The 18,225-nt window shown below is 47.0% G+C and overlaps 5 protein-coding genes across 5 annotated transcripts; 3 read left to right on the plus strand and 2 right to left on the minus strand.

Moving 5' to 3' along the window:
* Positions 1-185: 185 nt before the first annotated feature.
* On the minus strand, positions 186-4,274 carry PADG_11972 (phosphoribosylformylglycinamidine synthase; the record flags this gene model as incomplete). Its single annotated transcript, XM_010763263.1, has 1 exon — positions 186-4,274. The coding sequence occupies one exon, from the start codon at positions 4,272-4,274 to the stop codon at positions 186-188; it is 4,089 nt and encodes a 1,362-aa protein (XP_010761565.1).
* Positions 4,275-6,913: 2,639 nt separating this feature from the next.
* On the plus strand, positions 6,914-8,743 carry PADG_05748 (uncharacterized protein; the record flags this gene model as incomplete). The annotated part of the gene is made up of 4 exons (XM_010763096.1): positions 6,914-7,337; positions 7,412-8,015; positions 8,088-8,419; positions 8,469-8,743. The coding sequence occupies 4 exons, from the start codon at positions 6,914-6,916 to the stop codon at positions 8,741-8,743; spliced, it is 1,635 nt and encodes a 544-aa protein (XP_010761398.1).
* A 773-nt stretch (positions 8,744-9,516) lies between these two features.
* On the plus strand, positions 9,517-12,359 carry PADG_05749 (uncharacterized protein; the record flags this gene model as incomplete). The annotated part of the gene is made up of 5 exons (XM_010762896.1): positions 9,517-10,331; positions 10,447-10,706; positions 10,828-10,962; positions 11,038-11,128; positions 11,192-12,359. The coding sequence occupies 5 exons, from the start codon at positions 9,517-9,519 to the stop codon at positions 12,357-12,359; spliced, it is 2,469 nt and encodes an 822-aa protein (XP_010761198.1).
* Positions 12,360-13,837: 1,478 nt separating this feature from the next.
* PADG_05750 (cytochrome c oxidase subunit VI) lies at positions 13,838-14,816 on the minus strand (the record flags this gene model as incomplete). The annotated part of the gene is made up of 4 exons (XM_010762897.1): positions 13,838-13,959; positions 14,054-14,171; positions 14,286-14,331; positions 14,590-14,816. The coding sequence occupies 4 exons, from the start codon at positions 14,814-14,816 to the stop codon at positions 13,838-13,840; spliced, it is 513 nt and encodes a 170-aa protein (XP_010761199.1).
* Positions 14,817-16,513: 1,697 nt separating this feature from the next.
* On the plus strand, positions 16,514-17,840 carry PADG_05751 (uncharacterized protein; the record flags this gene model as incomplete). Its single annotated transcript, XM_010763097.1, has 3 exons — positions 16,514-16,918; positions 17,082-17,364; positions 17,476-17,840. The coding sequence occupies 3 exons, from the start codon at positions 16,514-16,516 to the stop codon at positions 17,838-17,840; spliced, it is 1,053 nt and encodes a 350-aa protein (XP_010761399.1).
* Between the last annotated feature and the right edge of the window lie 385 nt (positions 17,841-18,225).

The following is an 18,225-nucleotide window of genomic DNA, read 5'->3' on the forward strand; positions in this document are numbered from 1 at the left end:
CAACAAAGAAAGGAGGGGATGATATGGGGGCAAATGACAAAGGTCGGGGCTTGGATAACTACACGTTCCATACGAAAGAAGAAAAAAGGAAGAAAACGAAATCAACACAGTCACGGGGCCTCAAAATCAGGCATCCAGCCAAAAAGCCACTAAAAAGCCTTAAAGGGCCCAAAACTTTTCGTGATTTAGCCAACCCATCTTCTTGCGCTGTAGAACATTCGTCCCCAAGGACCAATATTGCCCCATTGCTCCATCTTGTCGGATGGAATCCAACTTCCCACACCCCCCATAATAGTGCGCTCTGGGTGCGGCATAAGAGCCAGTACTTTGCCATCAGGAGTTCGGACACCAGCTATACCCTCCGGACTACCATTGGGATTGAAGGGGTACTTCATCGTTGGCTTCAGGGACGTATTATTGACGTAGCGGATTGGTACCAGATTCCGTTTCACAAGACTCTGTGCATCCGAGCCTGAGGTCGTGAATGATGCCCGCCCCTCACCGTGGGCGACGGCAATCGGCAAGCTGGAGCCGTGCATGCCGTGCAAGAAGACGCTTGGTGTTGCTGCGTCCGGATCGTAGATGCCTACCATGCAGACACGGCCTTCGTACTGTTCGCTCTCGTTGCGGTCGAAACTAGGCCAGTCGTTGGCGCCTGGGATAAGCTCCTTTAGCCGGCTGAGGAACTGGCAACCGTTGCAAACACCCAGCGTGAAAGTGTCTGGGCGCTCAAAAAAGGATTTGAATTCATCTCTGGTGTTTTTGTGCAGGAGCACTGATTTCGACCAGCCTTGGCCGGCACCTAGGACGTCGCCGTACGAGAAGCCACCGCAGGCTGCCATGCCGACAAAGGATGATAGGGAAACTTGTCCGGAGATTATATCTGTCATGTGTACGTCAACGGCGGTGAAACCGGCCATGTCGAAAGCGAATGCCATTTCGGCTTGGCCATTAACGCCCTGCTCGCGGAGGATTGCGACACGGGGTTTTGAGGAAAAAGGAGAGAAGCGAGAGGTGATACTAGTCATCAATGGCAATGCAGACTCTTTAGGATCATAGGTGAGGTTGTATGAAAGACCAGCATCTAGGTCATCAAGAATATTTTCGTACTCTTGATCTGCTGCGGCAGGATTGTCGCGGAGTCGTTGCATTTGGTAAGATGTACTACTCCATGTCCGTTGTAGGTTGGAGCGAGAGTTTCGATAGATCAAAGTGGCATCATGATAAATTGCCAGGTTCTGTTTGGACTTCTCCGATACCCGACCAATTCGGAATATCAAGCCAGGGGGAGGACCGCAAGTTGAGAAGCAGCTGCGAAATTGGGTTTCATGCTTTTTGCGTACTTGGAATACGGCTCCCAGCTCCTCATTGAACAGAGTCTCGATTACATGGCGAGTATCGGAGCTTTGGCATATATCATCCAGCATAACTTGAACGCCACATCTTCCAGCGAACATCATCTCTGCAAGGGTAGTAAAAAGGCCTCCATCTGATCTATCATGATATGCAAGGACAATATCAGCTTCCTGAAGTTGTTGAGTGGCATCGAAAAAGTCCTTCAAGAGTTCAACATCACGAACATCAGGACACTGATTTCCCACCTGGCCAAACACTTGGGCAAGAGATGATCCCCCAAGGGCTTTGCAACCAAATGATAGATCAACGAACATAAGCACAGTCTCTCCCACTTCCTCAAAGCTGCGAAGAGCTGGTGTCCAAGTCTTCCGAATGTCCCCAACAGGGGCAAACGCAGATATCACAACCGACAGAGGAGCAGTCACTTCTCGCAGCTCTTGTGATTTTTCATCCTTCCACTTCATTTTCATGGACATGGAGTCCTTCCCAACAGGAATACTAATGCCTAGTTGTGGACACAGGCCCAGTCCGATGGCTTCGACTGCTTCGTATATCGCGGCACCTTCTCCAGGATGGTTGCTGGCTGACATCCAGTTGGCAGAGAGCTTGACTCGTGTCAATCGGCCAATTAGCTCTGCAGCGGCAATATTCATGATGGATTCAGCAACAGCCATTCTCGCAGAAGCAGCAGACGAAATCAGAGCAAGTAGTGGCTTCTCCCCCATTGCCATTGCTTCACCAGTTCGCATCCCCTGCAGTAGTGATGTCGCCGTAACAGAGACATCTGAGACAGGAACTTGCCAGGGCCCAACCATTTGATCCCTAGCGGTGAGCCCTCCTACAGTTCTGTCGCCAATGGTGATGAGGAATGATTTCGAACCGACGGCAGGCAAGTTTAAGACTCGCGTGACTGCTTCGCTAAACAAGTCTTCCTTCAGGATACTAGGCAGGTAAGTTTGAAGGCTAGAGTCAAATGAAGGAAGTGAAAGTTGTCTAGATGTAACATTCCTAGTCATTTTCGGCGGTTTGCCGAATAGGACAGAGAGAGGTAGATCAATTGGATCGGGTTGGTTTTGAGAATCCCGATCAACTAGAATCAGCCTCCTGTCTTCTTCAGGTTGACCCAGTCCACGCCCAACAACTGAATAGCCACAACGCTCCCTTTTTACGATCGCTGTGAATTTGTTCATTCCTTCCTCACTAACGGCCATAACATATCGCTCCTGAGCTTCACAACACCATATTTGCATAGGGCTCATACCCTTGTCAGCAGTATCGATTTCACGGAGCTCGAATTTCGCTCCCAAGCAGGCATCATGGATTAGTTCAGGCAACGCATTTGATAAACCCCCGGCGCCAACGTCATGGATGAATTTGATGGGGTTATCCGCGCCCATGGCGGCGCAAGCATTAATGACTTCCTGTGCTCTCCGCTGGACTTCTGCGTTTCCTCTCTGGACACTGGCGAAGTCCAAGTCTGCGGAACCTTCGCCAGATGTAATGCTGGAGGCGGCACCTCCACCCAAGCCGATCAACATCGCAGGTCCTCCAAGGACCACCAAAAATGAGCCTGGTTTTACCGCTCGAGCATTTTTAAGCGCATTTTGAGGTCGGACAGTTCCAATACCACCAGCAATCATGATTGGCTTATGATAACCGCGAAATTCTGAGCGTCCATCCCCGATATCAATTTTGGTGAGGAGAGTTCGGAAATAGCCTGCGGTGCAAGGCCTTCCAAATTCATTGTTGAATGCAGCACTGCCGATAGGAGCCTCTAACATAATATCCAAGCTACTCGCGATGTGATTGGGCTTCCCGACGTCAAGCTCCCAGGGTTGCTTGTGGCCGGGGATCAATAGATCCGAAACACAGAAACCACAAAGACCCGTCTTCGGCTTTGACCCTTTGCCAACAGCTCCTTCATCTCGAATCTCTCCTCCAGATCCAGTTGCCGCACCAGGGAACGGTGAGACTGCAGTCGGGTGGTTGTGTGTTTCAACTTTGGCCAAGAAATGAACTACTTCTTTCGTTTGTGTCCATTCTCCATTGAGCGGGCTGGGGGCCCAATATCCGGCCATTTCTCCTTCTAGGACTGCAGCATTGTCGCTATATGCACTAATCGTGTGCTCCGGGTGTTTCCTTTCGGTATTTCTGATCATGTCGAACAAGCTGTTTGGCTTCTCTTCACCATCAATAATCCAGATAGCATTGAATTGTTTATGGCGGCAATGCTCAGAGTTAACTTGGGCAAACATGAACAGCTCAACGTCGGTTGGATGCCGGGGCACTGGGCCACTGGGAGCGTAGGCGTCCACCAGATAGTCGATTTCAGACTGGTCCAATGCCAAACCAAGTCGAGTGTTTGCCTCCTGTAACACCTCAACCGGAGATTTTCCTTCTCCATAGAGAGGTATTGTTTGAAGAGGAAGAGGCCGATGCTCGGAAAACATGAGATGGAGATCTGGCCTGTCCTTACTTATTGTTTGGGTCATTCGATCATGAAGAACATCCAAAGCAGTCTTATCCAAATTCTCGCTGACATCAGTAAAAAGGCACGATATCTGCAAGCCGCGCTCTATGCGCATTACGTTACTTTTGAGGCCGCAGACATGGGCTATGCCAGTGGCTTGGGAACTCCATGGCGAAATGGTGCCCATCCGCGGAGTAACGTAATAAACCGCGGATGGTCCGTCCGCTGGGTCAAATGAGGCCGGAACGCCTACAATATCTCCGTAGTGTAGAAGCTGCTCTAACACTCTCCGCTGCTCCTCCTGCAAATCCCCAGTGACATGAACATAATGGACCCACTGAGCACGAACATCTTTCACTTTGATACTCTCCGCTATAGAACGACTTCGCGATTGGGAAAATGCAATTGAACCCTGAATTGTGAGATAACTTGAGCTTGAGGAAGCCATCGCAAATACTAGGTAATATAACCGGTATCTTAACAAAATGCAGCGGAGCAAAATTTGGTGCTGTCAGCGGTGGTAAAAGCGGCCAAAAGGTATCCCGCGCAGCTTCCGGACTCACTCAAGAGTGTAACGGACACGCTTCAAGAAAAGTGCATTCGATGCGGGAAACCTTTAGCCCTAGAGTTTTCGAAAAGAAGCAATGCTATCTAACCAATTGCTGGCCTTGCATCAGCAACAATCTCGTCTCTTCTGCTTCTTCTTGCTGTCCCAACCAGTCAACGTTTGGAACAGAAAATGTTCGCAAAGAATTTCGTCTTCAGATCACGTGCTGATAAACTCGGTTCGCGATTATGAGCTAACCTAAGTAGGTTAGAGGTCGCATCCAAATGGATGAGTCAGCCTCCATTGTTCAGATTAGATCACGTGGTTCTCAGTCCGTGTCCAAGCGGGGTCCGACTTGGGCGTTTGGCTTTTCTCAACGTCAGTTCATCATAGTATTATATCATATTCATCCCCCAACAGTCGAAAGAAGAAGAGCAAGCAGTCTGTCTCTCCGAAACATGGAACGTCAGTTCATTTCTAGCGGTGCACTATCTCGTCCACTACATTCGTTTGTTGTTGCAGGTCCTGCAGAGCCCCCTTCCGAGAAGTATATGTCTCTGCATGAGTCTTGTTAGATTCCGATACGCCGCTCTATCTTGGTTGGTAACTCCTGATGCTTAAAGTGCCCGAGCAGTAGCTTTAAGTACAGCAGATACTACTTCATTTCATATGCAAATCAAGAAGTAGTGGTTACCGGCTTTACGGTCACATGTTTGGTGCACAATTCTGCATAACTTACTCCTACAAACACACTGGTCTGGCAATCAAGAATGTATCGATGTGCTCTCCACAACCATGTGGTATTTCTCTTAAAGCCATAGGTGCTCCGAGACACGTTGGCAACATTAGATTACCAAGATTACTTCTAGATAATCCGCACCAATCAAAGTGACTGACTAGGACAATAGATATCATTCAGTGTATCATAACGCCCCCGGACCTACACCCCACCACCGCGGGCTTGGATAACTGAAACGATATAGGCAGTTATACCTTTACTTGATGGATGGTTGACCTCCTCCCATTTTGAATGAGTCAGCCAACGACGAGCATACTCTCCTTTGGCGCTTTGATACATAACTTGCGTCGCAGCCAGACAAGCGGCAGAACAGACGTCTCCACTTGTAGCTTTGACCCCATTGGAGGTTATCGCAAGATATATAGCAACCTCTTGAGAATTCCAGCATTTCGTGGGCCTTCCCCTAGCAAAATAAGCCAAAGAAAAGGTGATGTTAGTCTGTGAAGTATTCGGAAGCCAAGAGTCTGGAGACCACGTGATACCCCTAGCGGCTCAAGTTCCCTGAGAAGGTGGCGGCATCTAAGAAAAGCTTGAACCACACGCTAAGGCCAACTTTTCCTACAATAACAAACATTTGTCGGCTCACCGATCCGTGGTGTGACACCGAACATGATGTAATCCCGAAAATCATTCACCCCCGGAAAGCTCAAGTCCGAACAAACTGAAGTCTCGAACGACCTAGCTCCAGCTTACATTAATTACCTGCCAAAAATTTTATATCATGAGGCTCGAATCGCCAATCTAGGGAGCAATCAACCATTGTCCATGTGTGGAATGAGAAACGTCAGATTCTTGGGCCGTTTGATCCGGATGGGACCCAGTTTAGTTAATTGATCTTCGGATTTCACGCCCCGCTTGGTTAGGCCCTATCTGCAACCCTAAAATTCGATTTCTAAATCTCCGTGATGCTGATAGAGTGATAAGCTCCAAACCCTTTCCCTGCAACGCAAGTATGTTACCTGCCAGTGCCAACATTAATATTCAATAAGACCTCAGAGATCATGAAGGTCCTTCCTGGAGTGTGCCTAGGTAATCGGCAGGAGTAAGGAATATTTTGGTGAGGTATGTGTGTGCAATTTTCTTTTTCAAAAACGGAAAAAGTAGGACAAAACGTTCATGTCTTGTTTCCGGATGCTTTGTTTGTTCCGATGCTGACGTCTGAGACTTTTCTAGTTTGATTTGTGGTTGGACCCAAATCTTCAATTCTAAGTATCACCTGATTCATTAACTATATTAACGCGCTTTACTTCAGACAATCCCATGTTGCGGTTCCTTACTCGCAGTATTCAAGCTTCACAACCTAAATTGTATTATTCAGAGCATCAAAGGCCGAAATCTTAGGTTATTCTATAATAAATAATAATATAGGTCTGCATTTAACAGCGCTTAATGGCTGTTAGGTGCAGTGATCCTAATCATCGAGTGGATCCCCGAGCAGTTACCGACGGTGAACCGAGCACGAGTCGAAGAAACCCGTCTGAGACTTTATGCCTAGGTATGCTGTTCTCCTCGAGAAAGAGGAAATAAGCCATATGTTTCATTGGTAATGAGTCCTATCTGACGTCTTTCCCATTCCCACCGGGAAATTACCGACCTGACCGAGATGATGTTTTGCCTAGGCAGATTTATGCCCCCCTAATATATATAACATTCAAGGCCCCTTACCCCATCTAATTGCGACCCATTTGTATTGTGCTGTATTGGAAGATTCACCCGGTTTAACATTCAAAACATCTCAAAAATGTCTGATGATCTAATGAACGAAAATGCAATGCGACGCACGCCGACCTACTCTGTAGGTCTCCCAGGCACAACTGATCCAACAGATCTCCCATTCCGCGAGCTCAGGCCAACCGCTACATTTGAAGAATATACCACTGAAACACGGGAAGGGCGTATCATCAAGTCGGTTAAATCTAATGTGACGGGAAAGGTTGAGGATTATGACCTAGTCACATTTAAAATCAGCGATCCAGAAAACCCGAAAAATTGGAGCAAGGGGCGCAAATGGTACATCACGATTGTTGTTGCTATTACATGCTTCGTTGTCGCATTTGACAGCAGTGTTATCACTTCCGGTATCGGTCAAGTCGCAGAAGAGTTCCGTGTCAGCGAAGTTGTAGCGCTTCTCACCATCACGGTTTTCGTCATCGGTTTCGGTGTTGGTAAGTCATGACCTTTAACCCCTTTTCGAAATATACAATGGAAGTATCTGGTTGCTGATTTTAAACTACTGCAGGTCCAATGGTTTTTGCTCCTGTCTCAGAACTGGTTGGCCGTAAACCAATCTATGTTTCAACGCTATTAGTCGCCGTAATCTTCCTGATTCCTTGTGCCGTTGCCAAAAATTTCGCGACTCTCGTGGTCTGCCGTGCTATTGCCGGTATTGCATTCAGTGCCCCAATGACACTTGTTGGAGGCACATTAGCGGATATGTGGAAGAACGAAGAGCGCGGCGTCCCTATGGCAGCTTTCAGTGCCGCTCCATTCATTGGCCCAGCGGTGGGTCCTCTAGTTGGGGGCTTCCTTTCGGACGGCAAGGGTTGGAGATGGCTCTACTGGCTCCAGCTCATCCTGTCGGGAGCGACCTGGGTATTGATCACGTTCACTGTCCCCGAGACTTACACACCGGCTCTCCTTGCCAAGAGGGCTAAGAAGTTGAGAAAAGAGCAAAACTCCAACAGATATGTGACGGAACAGGATCTGGATTCGAGACCACTGGGAGAAAAGATCTTCTTGTTCCTTTTCCGACCATTCCAGCTCCTCTTCTTGGAACCTATCGTTTTCCTCTTCTCCATTTATATGTCGGTCCTCTACGGCCTTCTCTATATGTTTTTCATTGCGTAAGTTCACCAGACGGTTTGGCCTAACTACCCAATGCAACTTAAAAAGTGGGACTAACATTTTCTTTCCAGATTTCCAATTGTTTATCAGAAGGGCAAAGGATATTCCGCCGGTATTACTGGACTGATGTTTATTCCTCTCGCAATCGGGGTTGTCTTCAGCGCCTGTTGCGCTCCACTTATTAACAACCATTACCTAAAGATCAGCCAGAGATATGGTGGAAAGCCTCCTGCAGAAATGCGTTTGATTCCTATGATGATATCCTGTTGGTTTATTCCAATCGGAATGTTCATTTTCGCGTGGACTTCGTACCCCCGCCTACATTGGTTTGGACCCATGATCGGAGGATTCCCTGTTGGATTCGGATTCATCTTTCTGTATAATTCCTGCAACAACTATCTGGGTATGTTGATTAACCACGATGTATGATGTCATGCTAACAGGATTCGCAGTGGACACCTATCAACACCAGGCTGCCTCCGCCCTTGCTGCCAAAACCTTTTTGCGGTCCATGTGGGGTGCCTCGGTTGTTCTCTTCACCCGCCAGATGTATAACAGATTGGGTTATCAGTGGGCCAGCACCCTGATTGCGTTCCTTGCACTGGCTTGCTGCGCGATTCCATTCGCGTTCTTTTATTTCGGGGAGGCTATTCGGAAACACTCCAAGTACGCATTCGTCGATGTCCCGGGCAATCCAGACGCAGAGAAAGAAGCCACCAGCCACTAGTATTTCCAACTACGGTTGCCACGTTCCATCGCTGGGATGTGTGTCGAACACAATAGTCCTATCCAAACAACTCTCAATCGTGATTTTTAACTTGAGTACACGATTTCCATCCACCTATACCACTTCTTCTTCTACTTCTCCTTTTATTCAGCCACTCATCCTCCTATCCTTCCTTTCCTTTCTTACATGATCCGTTTGAGCACTCTTAAACCTTATTTTACTAGTTAACCTTTTTTTCCCTTCCGTTTCTTTTTGTTTTTGTTTTTTGGTTTACCGGCGCAAAAAAATAGAGATCTAGGGTTATTGTTGTTTAGCTTCTTTTTTTGTTTGGACTGGCGATGCATTTACTGCCGTTTGGTGAAGCATTTAGCATATGATACCTCCCTAGATATAAAAATTGTATGCCCTTTTGTTTCTAAATTGGAGTTCTTGGGATAAAATAGAATAGAATTGATCATTGCTAGACAAATGATAAATTATAAATAAAATAAAATGCCTTCCTATAGGTTATATACTCTCTGTATGACGAAATGATGTATGAACCTTCCACACAACTGGATCCTTCCAGCGTATAGATTTAGTCCTCGGAGAATCGCTGATCCGCACTCCCTAGCCTGAACTGGAAGTGATTTACGTCAGCAAAACTCAAAATGTCATCTCTAAGACAGAGACCAGTACACCCCATTTTTATGTATGGATCCGCTCGCTCTGTGAAGGACAGTGGCCCCAATGCCCTCCTTACTAAACGGCAGCCTCCTCCATTATAATTGACGATGTCACTACCTTTCAACGCCAGTGCCACTGGCTCACCTCTTCCTTCTCTTACCGCCTCAGTCTCCGACCTCCCACAGGCGCAGGTTGATGCGATTATACGGACCAAGCGAAAAGCTCGCGAACCCAAGGCCTGCTATCCCTGTCACACACGCAAGGTCAAATGTGACCGCAATCTGCCCTGTAGTGGCTGCGTCAAGCGCGACCACGCAGATCTATGCTCCTATGAGCGCCCTTCAAAGAAGCGCCAGATTTCTGCTCAAGCGTACGTAGCAGCAGCAGCCGCAGCGGCCACAGCGACCTCCAGCAGTGGGGGAGATGTTGGCAGTCTGCAAGTCAGTACGACGGAGCTGCCATTAGGCCAGGCTGGCGCCTCTGGCAAGGTTTCCATACCCAAGGAAGAATGGGACAATGTTTGCGCCAAGCTGAAAGACATGGAAAATATGATCACGTCGCTTCGCGCGGGACTGGAGCAGGTGGATTCTGGTCAGGTGGTTTCGTCGACCATACCAAGTGCTACTACGACAGGCCGTTCAGGGGATTCTTTCCCCGAGAGGGAAGGGATCCATGCATCGAATGAGCTGGGGAACGGGACTGTGCATTTGGGATCGAGGTCGGTCTTGGCATATCTTCTTGGCCGATCCGGTACGTCGCAAGAGGCCTCCCAAGCACTGCTTGAAGGGGGTATTCTTCCAAAGCTAGGACTCGACAATGAAACTGCCACCTACCCATTCGTTGATCTGTGGTCAACAGATATATCTACATTCGATATCCGCGCAGTGTGCGCAGTTTTACCAGATGACGAACAGTGTAGGATGTCAGTTGCCCGTTTATTTTTGTTTTTATTTTTATTTTTATTTTATTTTATTTTTATTTTTTGGTCCATTCTTTCCAATCTCCTGTTCATTAGCGTTGCTAATTGTGCAATTTAGGTTCATTCGGCGCTATCGAGATATTGGCGCAACCATTTATCCGGTTATTCCGGACATCGAACAGTTTGAAGCATATGTAGATACTCTCCTGCAGAATCGGGCAATATGGGCCGACCTGCATTCAGATTCGAGCGAGGAAACAGAGAGGCCCTATGGCATGACTCTTGCTTTTATTGGGTTGTTATTTGCGGCATTGGCTGCTGGCTGCCAATCATCCGACCTCCCTAGCAAGGAGAGGGAGTTGACTTCCCAAGTGTATGGTATGTAAACTATTCCCATTGTCACTTCTCCGCCAACCCCTGGTTTTAAACGACGAACGAAGAATAAAGTGAAAAAGGAAGAGCAAACCTCTCCTCAACCCCATACCTAATGCGTATATAGTATGCTGTTCATATCAGTTTCTACGAATGACAAATTTCCTTTCCCAACCCACCCTCGAAGCCATACAGACATTGCTCATAATTGGCAATGTTCTCTCTTACAATATGAATCCAGGGGTTTCGTACGTCTTACTAGGTGAGTGACATTCCATAGTAATGCTGTAGCTTCAATTGAAGGAGTAAGGATGCTAATATTTCTTTTCCACCAAAGGGATGACTCTGAGAATGGGTCTAGCCCTTGGTTTGCATGTGGAAGCAAACAGATTTTCAGCCAATGAGCGGTACATACGACGAAGGGTTTGGTAAGCTTTGTCATATATACTTTCCTTTACCACCTGATTCTAATCAGTATTTGCTCTATATAGGTGGTCGATGGCATGGCAAGACAGCCACTTTTCGCTCTCATACGACAGGCCATCGACAATGGCATTTAGTCAACCTGATATACCGTACCATGCAAACTCACAACCAGGAAACCGTTCGTACTTCGAAACTCTCAGCCTGATGACCTCACTCACCCTGGAAATCCTCAGGGCGCGCATGCTCTCACCCCACTCGCAAATGTCAGTCTCGGTCATTCAAGCGTACAGAGACGAACTCCAAAGAATCATGGCAGATGTAGCTCCACATCTCCGCGATCCACAATACTGTCTCAGCCCCTTCGACCACCTCGAAAGATTAGGATTGAAACTACATTCATCCTACATAACATCAGAACTTTGCCGGCCGGCCCTTAAAAATGCCGAATCAAAGGATGCCAGCTGGGTTGCCATACGCAAGGACTGCATCGCAGCGCTTGCCGGCACCATCGAAGCCTACGTAGAATTATACTCCGTCAGCTCCCAGGCATCGCGATCATGGATCGGCCTCCAACGTGCCATCAGCTCCGCCTTCCTCCTCGCCGTAATTGGCGAATCCAAAAACGACCCGCACATCCTGCAACTCCTCCGCCGGTTAGAAACAGTGATAGCAGAACGCGCATCGTCCGAGGGCGCCTTCACCGCTCCAGCTGCCACTACATCAACCACCACAACCGCAGCCTCAACCACCAACCCATCCAGCAGCGACATGACATCACCGCATCAATCCTACGGAGCCCCAAAACTCGAACACTCCGAAGTCATCAAAGGCACCACTAACATCTCCACCCCATGCTTCGACCCGGTCTCCATCGCCTCCACAGCCCCAGTCCCCGTCTCCGTGCCCGTGCACACACAAACGCAATGGGCCAAGCCACTAACCAAATCACTTCGCGCGCTCCAGAAGCTCAACGCTGTCTTCTGCATACAGAACAAGCAGAACGCATCCCAGGGCCATGGGGGTGCGGGGACGTTGCCGACACCTTCTTCAGCATCCACCCCCAACGTTGGGCCGGGCGGTTTTCCACAGACCAGTGCAGGGCTGAATCTGGTAGCTACGAAGACGGAGTCGTTACCTCCTCATACGCCTGAGAGCACGACGAGTGGAGAGTGGACATTGCCGAATTTGATGGATCGGGCGGCGGAGTATATTCATCCGCCGTTGTGGGCGTGATTAGTGTTCCCTGATATTCATACATACATATATACATAAACATATTATTATTATTATTATTATTATTATTATTATTATTATTATTATTATTATTATTATTATTATGTTTTCTAGTACAATGAGAAAGTTGAAGAATGGATTTGGGGGGAGAACAGTTGTTTGGGTAGAAATCAAATAAAAGATTATAGAGTGCAATTGAGACTAGAGGGTGGAGTCGACAGGATGAAAAGACACTTTTGAAGCATGGTTGTTCGGATGGTTGTATATATATACTGTTTAAAAAAAAGTCGTCTCATCATACATCACGGTTGAATACATTTTTAAAATGCATAAAATGGGGGAAAGTGGATGGGTGGTGGGAGAGGGGGGAGGGGGGAAGGGGGATGGGGGACGCAAAAAATGGTCATGGAGAGAGCGATTATATATAAATCTACATATTTTCGAAAATGAACAGCATTGAGAGGTTATTTTATTTTATTTTATTTTATTACTATTACTATTATTATTCAATAGCGTTGGAATGGTTCTCCCATTTTTCGATGAACCAGTCTGTCTGAATTTCTTCTCTTACCGAGCCTAGATTGGATGACATTGACGTATGCTCTATGCTGTTAGTGGACATACGGCTGATACCTAAGAAGTATGCGGCTGCAAAGAAGTATACCTATGCGTGCTGTACATATATGCTTCAGGGGGTACAATCAAGAGCCGTCTGATATGGCAAGAATGACATTTGCATCTGGGTCATGGCATGTTACATATGATAGGGGATATACAAGTGATAAGAGGAGGGAAAAAACATTTAGATCAGAGAGAGATGCTTATTGGAGGGGGATAGAGCATACATGCATAACTATATATCATATGTACAGACATTGAAAAGGGATTGCTCTCTCTTTTCTTTTCTTTTCTTTTTTTTCTGAATGAAATGGAAAGAAAAAGGAAAAGAGAGAAAGCAGGTAGGAAAATTAAAAGAAAAAAAAAAGGAGGGGGCCCCCATCAACCTTTCTGAAATTTATATACGTACATATATGCAAGTTTTGTGTAGTGGTGTGTAATGTTTTCTCCTTTCTCTTTCATTTCTTCCTTTCCCTTCCCCGCCACCATTAGAATTCCCATCCTAGCTGGAGATATGCCCAGCTGCCCAGTCCACTTGGTCTCTCTATATTTTCCTCCGTCTTTGTTGTTGCTAACTTTGGATCATTGATATAGTAATTTTATACGTATATACACAAAATACCCCTCCCACTACCGGAGCCAAACCCCCAAATCCAACTGAGCCGTCTAAAAACATCTACGTACTTATTAAGAGAGGTAGAATCGAGGGTGCAAAAAAAGGGAGAGGAAAGGGGGGTGCAGGAAGGATGGCAGGAAGATATGTGGGGAGAGAAGTCTGGGAATCGTGGCTCTAGGAAGAGACAGGGAAGAGAAGAAAGAGAGAAAGTGAGGAAAACGGCACTCAAGACAAGGACGCCTGTCTATTTCTTCTCCTCGGGATATAATTCCTCCTGGAGAGTTACGCCCAGTTCCTCTCGGAGACCCTTGAGTTCTTCCAGGTACATTTCGTATTGACCTTTGTTTTCGACTTTGGCTTTGATGCCTGTTATTTTTAAATGTTAGTCTGGGCACACATACATATATATATATATATATATCATGCGATTGCAGAGGAAAAGAGGTGGGTGGATACGCACCTTCAAAGATCCGGACGGCGGTGGGGAAGTCGTTGACCCTCCGTGCAGCCTTGAGGGCGGCGGTCATGACGCTTACGGAGGGGACGAGATCGTATGCGAAGGCATTGTTAAGGTTTCGCTGTGGTTTTGAGACGGGTCATTTGGCATGTGTTGGGAAACATATCAAGTGAGATTTTTCCATTGAGGCGTGATTGCGGGTAGATAGAAAGGGAGCGGGGAATAGTCTATATACCTGAAGTTCGAAGACATCCTGAACGGCATCGAATTCTTTTTCGTACCTGTGCAATTGGGACCGGATCAGTCATGAAATATATATGTATGTATGTATCATTTCCCAGCCAAAGTAGATACAGAAGAAAAATACACCCAATTGCATTGGTTGAGCATTGCCATCCCTCCCGACCCGACATATATCACCATCTCATCTTATATCAAAAATCATATCATATGCATTCCCCCTCTCCTTCCTTCTCTCTCTCTCTCTCTCTCTCCCTCCCTCTCTCTCACTCACACCACGCAAAGACTAGAACTCTTACCTAGCCGAAAACTCCTCAAAGGTTTCCTCCTCATGTGCAGCACTATGCCCAGCACATCTCGAGGTCGTGCTGAAGCTGCTGAGACCGCCAAAGGCGACAATGGCGGGAGCAGCGGTGGAGGCGACGACGGGTGTTGTCGCCGCCCTTGAACGGGCTGAGTAGGACGCTCTGAAAACATTGACGGGAGCGGTGCGCGAGGCGAGCCGGAAGAAGGTGGTGGAGGACATCATTGGGACTGGAGGTTGGAATTGGAATGGGAACTGGGGGTGATGGTTGGAAAGTGGAGTTGAAGGAAACGGAGTCGTTGGGGACAACGACGGCAGCCTACGTCTTTAACTTGGGGTGGGATACAGGATTCGAGTGGTGTGAGTTGGTGGGAGCGGATGCGCACTGGAAGGGGTTTAGCGTAGGAAGGAGGAGGGTGTGGCTGGCGACTGTTGTTGGCGGTGCTCCGTAGTGTGGCTGTTCTCGATTTCTTCGTTGCAGCATTTATTAGAGCATACACCGACGATAGGACGAATATGCTGCAACTTGGTATATCAATGTCAGCCCCTGGTTGCACTACTCCTCCTGGGTGAATGGTACTTTATTATGCCATTACTTCAGCGTCTATTCAGTTGATGCTCAGTCAAGACTACCACCCATCAATAATATATATGTATACCCGGTTCCCGCCAAGGACACTCCTTACATGTCAAACTCTTTGTCTTCCACACTTTTTGATAATTCTGTCCGGATCAAAATCATATCTCTATCCTCCTGAAAATACATGGACATATTATTGACTTCCATCTGTCTCTCAGACAGGTTACTGGACAGATATCCCAGTCCGTGCAAATTTTAAACTAACCCAACCTCGATTTATGCTTATTTTCGCTTCCAGGTTCGCTGCGGCAACCTTAGAGGTGTCAACCAACCAACCACAGCAACATGACATTGTTTTTATCGATCTAAACCAATACCACCACATCAGATACTCATTTTATACCCATTTTTCCCATTGCTTCTTTCTCCCTCCCTTTTCTCTACTCTAAAATTTACATCAGCCTCAGATCGGTGGCCCCCCTAACCCGATCCGAATTAGTGTCGTACTGTATGCATTGTATTTCTGTACTGTACCCCCCAAGTTACTCCGTACAACGGCCTCCTTTCACATGCCCTGATAATACCGGACCTTGGATTCCCTCTGGCTCTCTCGGCCTTGGCGTCCAATACGGCTAAATACCCCATAAACTGCTCAACCATACCGTACGGTACCGTACAGTGACGCTCTCCCAACCCCAAATTCCTGTCTGATCCTCGTCATTTTTTTTTTCTTGCTCGTCTTTTTGTTTTCTCTTCCTCTTCTCGTTCTTCTCCCAACTGCCAACCTCTCGTCCTTCAACGCTTCAATCTCCCTCCTCTTGGAGTTTTGCTGTTGTCTTCTTCCCCTTCTTCTTCTTCTTCTTCCTTCTTCTTCTTCCTTCTTCCTCTTCTTCTTGTTCTCCTCTTTCTTCCTCCTCGTCCTCTTTTTCTGCGCCACCTGCTAATTCCTCCCCGTCTTTCTTCTTCCTTTCCTTTCTCTCTTCTCGTCACTCCTTAGTCGACCCATCCCTGGCCAGTTACGTTTTATTATTTATTTATATATATATATATATATATATATACATATACTTTTTTTTCGGCTGCTCCCACGCAGATCGCGTCGATTATTTGGGATATCCATAACTTGATGCGCTATTCGATAAAAAAAAAAAGAAAGCTATATTAATTCCAACTATTTCCTTCTTCAATCCCATCTGCGAGTCATTATTTTTGGTCCCAATTGTACGAATATATGTGTCTCCACCGGCCTCACCCCTTGATTCCTCCTCATTAATTCACGGCGTCATTCAACCCTCAATTACTCTTGATTCCCTCCTCCAAAACTCTCAGTCAATCGATCATGTTCGATCTTAGCGCCATCCCCCTCGCATCCATCGACCGCCCTTTTGGCATCGAGCTATGGCCCCTCTTCTCCAAAGTCTACACGGCTATCGCAGGCTTCTCGCCAGATAAATTTACCTTCAAACAGTCCCAGACACCCATGTCGACTCTAAACGAAACCCTCATCGGCCTCGCATCCTACTATGTTATCGTCTTCGGCGGCCGCGAGATCATGAGAAACCGTCCTGCTATGAAGCTGAAGGGTATTTTCCTCATACACAATCTATTCCTGACGCTGATTAGCGGGACACTGCTGGCGCTGTTTATTGAACAGCTGCTACCGACATTGTGGAGGAAGGGTATCTTTTTCGCGATATGCAATCATGATGGGGGATGGACCCACCCCTTGGTGGTCTTGTACTATGTATGTGCACCGTTTTTATTTCTTAATTATCCTTACACCTTTCCGTCTCTCCCCATTGGCTATATATTTCCCTCTTTCTCAGCATAATTTGTGTTTTATTTTGCGTTGTGTTTTCCAAAATCTATTATACTTCCCCACCGCTAACATTCTCGACGACGTATAGTTGAACTACCTCACTAAATACCTCGAGCTGCTAGACACCGTCTTCTTGGTCCTCAAGAAGAAACCCCTCACTTTCCTCCATACCTACCACCATGGCGCCACAGCTCTCCTCTGTTACACCCAACTCATCGGCCACACCGCTGTCTCATGGGTACCCATCACCCTCAACCTCCTTGTCCATGTCGTCATGTACTGGTACTATTTCCAGAGTGCCCGTGGCGTCCGCATCTGGTGGAAGCAATGGGTTACAATCCTCCAGATCGTGCAGTTTGTCATTGACTTGGGTAAGCACACCTACTCCTATAATGTCCATTGCTTCCCTTCCCCCTCATTTTCCAAATCCTACAAAAAACCAAACCCCCCCCCCCGGTCTAACCTCGCTTGCCTACTTATAGTCTTCGTCTACTTCGCCTCATACACCTACTTCACCTCCACCTATTTCCCCCACCTGCCCAACGCAGGCGGCTGCGCCGGCGAAGAATTCGCCGCTATCTCCGGCCTAATCATACTCAGCTCCTATCTTCTCCTCTTCATCTCCTTCTACTTTGCCACATACAAGAAAGCAGCCAAATCCGGCCGCCCGCGCAGAAACACCGGCAAGCAGGCCGTCATCGATATGCGGAACTTGGAAATCCCATCCGTTGGTGGAAAGGCTACCACTGCTGCTGCTGCGACTATCAATGGCCATGCGCATACGAATGGCTCGGCGGTTTCCTCTGCCCGATCCAATGGACCTGTTACGCGGTCAAGAAAAGCATAAAATATGCTGAATGGCGAGACACAAAATGAAGAGGGAGAGAGGATGATGCTCTTTTTTAAAGTTGCATCCTCGCCAAATGAACTCGGACAGAGTGTTATGCGTGTTGCTTTTCTTTTTCCTTCAAGAACATTTGTTATATTTAACCTATCTATTATCTATTTCTTTCTCTCCCTTTTTTGGCATTGGATCGGGGATCGAAACGATCGAACCATTCAGAAAATCGAAAATTAAGTAATCAAAAATTCTTTCTTGGTGATTTGCATGTGCGCTTTTGGTTTTACCACTTTCTATTTCTTTCAAAAAGGGTTCTATATTTTCTTTTCTTTTCTTTTTCTTTTTGGATCTTTTGGTGGCTGCTACGCCTGCCAGCTGGATTTGATAATGA

This window comes from Paracoccidioides brasiliensis (assembly GCF_000150735.1).
Source record: "Paracoccidioides brasiliensis Pb18 unplaced genomic scaffold supercont2.7, whole genome shotgun sequence".
NCBI classification, from domain to species: Eukaryota; Fungi; Ascomycota; class Eurotiomycetes; order Onygenales; family Ajellomycetaceae; genus Paracoccidioides; species Paracoccidioides brasiliensis.